This window comes from Octopus sinensis, linkage group LG16, assembly GCF_006345805.1.
Source record: "Octopus sinensis linkage group LG16, ASM634580v1, whole genome shotgun sequence".
In the NCBI taxonomy this organism is placed as follows: Eukaryota; Metazoa; Mollusca; class Cephalopoda; order Octopoda; family Octopodidae; genus Octopus; species Octopus sinensis.
In genome coordinates, this window is record NC_043012.1 from 42,345,191 (window position 1) to 42,347,532 (window position 2,342).

The 2,342-nt window shown below is 38.5% G+C and overlaps 1 protein-coding gene across 1 annotated transcript in view; it reads left to right on the forward strand.

The window, feature by feature from the left end:
- Positions 1 to 503: 503 nt before the first annotated feature.
- The window catches only part of LOC115220472, a 159,273-nt gene continuing 157,434 nt past the window's right edge, over positions 504 to 2,342 (forward strand). Inside the window, exon 1 of the mRNA XM_029790601.2 lies at positions 504 to 838. Coding sequence (XP_029646461.1) covers positions 736 to 838 — 103 coding nt within the window. The 5' untranslated portion in view covers positions 504 to 735. The remainder of the gene's footprint in view (positions 839 to 2,342) is intronic.

Here is a 2,342-nt window from a genome sequence, read left to right on the forward strand (position 1 = left end):
GTCTCCCTGTCTCTCTCTCTCTCTCTCTCTCTCTCTCTGTGTAAAACACACACACACACTTACGAATGGTCCAATACAGACTTACATGCAGAAAGAACCACATATGCAGCCACATGCATTCAAACACTAAATACACAAAAGCACATAAATACAACTGAACCTAATCCGATACTATCTAATTTGTAGTCTGTCTGTCTATCTATCTATCTATCTATCTATCTATCTATCTATCTATCTATCTATCTATCTATCTATCTATCTATCTATCTATCTATTTATCTATCTATCTATCTATTTATCTATCTATCTATCTGTCTGTCTATCTATCTATCTATCTATCTATCTATCTATCTATCTATCTATCTATCTGTCTGTCTATCTATCTATCTATCTATCTATCTATCTATCTATCTATCTATCTATCTATCTATCTATCTATCTATCTATCTATCTATCTATCTATCTATCTATCTACCTGTTAAATTGGTTGTATATCTAATCAGTTTTAGCCATGCTGGAAGATTACCTGTTCCTTCATGTTATTTCCCTCCCTCCCTCCCACGCCAATATCACTATGAACAACTAATTACATCATATAAATCAAGCGATACGCACACACATACATACATATACACATGTAGATAAATATATATACATACACGCACACACATATATACACGCTATGCTCATACACACACACACATATACATACATATAATACATCAGACATCCAAAATGGCTATGGAAAAACATTTAGTAGTTAAAGATGTCCACACACGTTGTGTAACAGCACTTGGTTATAATCCGACACGGCGAGAGATTGTTATTGGCTGTCAAGGTAAGTTTGCATTAATCACATTTTTATAGGTAATAATATTTTCTTACACTTAATAACACTTTACATCTGTGAGGGTGGGTTAAAAAGTTCATAGGCTGACTATGGGGGAATGATACTAGAGCTGTGGAATCTTGCATGCATTAATTTCAACTGGCATCTGACTGTTCAAAGAAGACTTCAAAAGTAACTAGTAGTGACGTCACTTAAAAATGGACAAAATTTGGCATCGTAATGTTACCAAATACCTGCAGAAAAGATTTTAGCCCCCTAAGAACATTCAGGCCTGTCATGATTGCTACATTAGTGAAGGACACTCCAGATTCATCGACACCGAAAAAAGTGGGCAGCTGAATTTAGGAGAAGGGAGAGTCTTGAAGATGACCCAAAGTCTGGACGTCCTGCAACTGCCACCATCGAAGAAAACACCGATCGTGTTCACCACATGGGGAGGAATGAAAGGCAACTGGTTATAAATCAAATAGTAATGCTTTTAGTATATCCCGTGAGACAGTGAGGAATATTCTGCACAATGAACTTGGCATGATGAAGGCTTCTGCTCGGTGGGTTCCATGTCTTTTGACACCTGATTAAAAGCGCACCAGGCTGATCACACCACGGGAAAATCTGACATTGTTTGAGGGAGATCCAGCTGGTTTCCTTGAATGCTTCTTAACTCAGGTTGAGTGTTAGCTTCATCACTTTGAGCCAGAGACAAAGAAACGATTCAAGCAGTGGAAGCACCCTTCCTCACCTGCTCTAAAGGAAGACAAGGTCGTTTCATTTGTAAGGAAAGTGATGGTCTCAGTTTTTTGGGGTTACACCATCAATGGAGAGTACCATGCCAACTTGCTGAGGCAGTTTCGAATGGCTATGAAAACCAAACACCAGGAACACTGACAAAAGCGGTCTTGTTTCAAAAGCGGTCTTGCCCAGCGCACACGTCTTTGGTTTCAATGGCTTCTGTGTGTGTAGCTTTGAACCGGTTGATCACCCTCCCTGTCCTCATGATTTGGCCCCTTTTGACTATCATGTTTCCCAACGTGAGAAAAACACGTTGCTGGGAACCAATAGCGCAGTGTTGAAGTTATATCAGGTATTGATGGCATTTTTCACTAACAGGATGGAAGCTTCAACAATGGATTCAAACACAACAACACCGTCGGAAGAAGTCTGTGTACCGCAAGGGGGTGTATGTTGAAAAATAAGCCGCATTTGGTCAGATTCCATGAGAAAATCTTGGTCAGATTCCATGAGAAAATCTTGGTCAGCCAGTGAAACTTTCTGCCTACTCTCGCGACAATACCTCAGACAAACTTCTTGTTTCTAATTTCAACTCTTGATTGAATACTAACATACATACACACATACATACATACATACATACATACATACATACATACATACATACATACACATACATACATGTATGCATGCATGTATGCATGATTACATACATACAAACATACATACATACAATACATACATGCATACATACATACATACA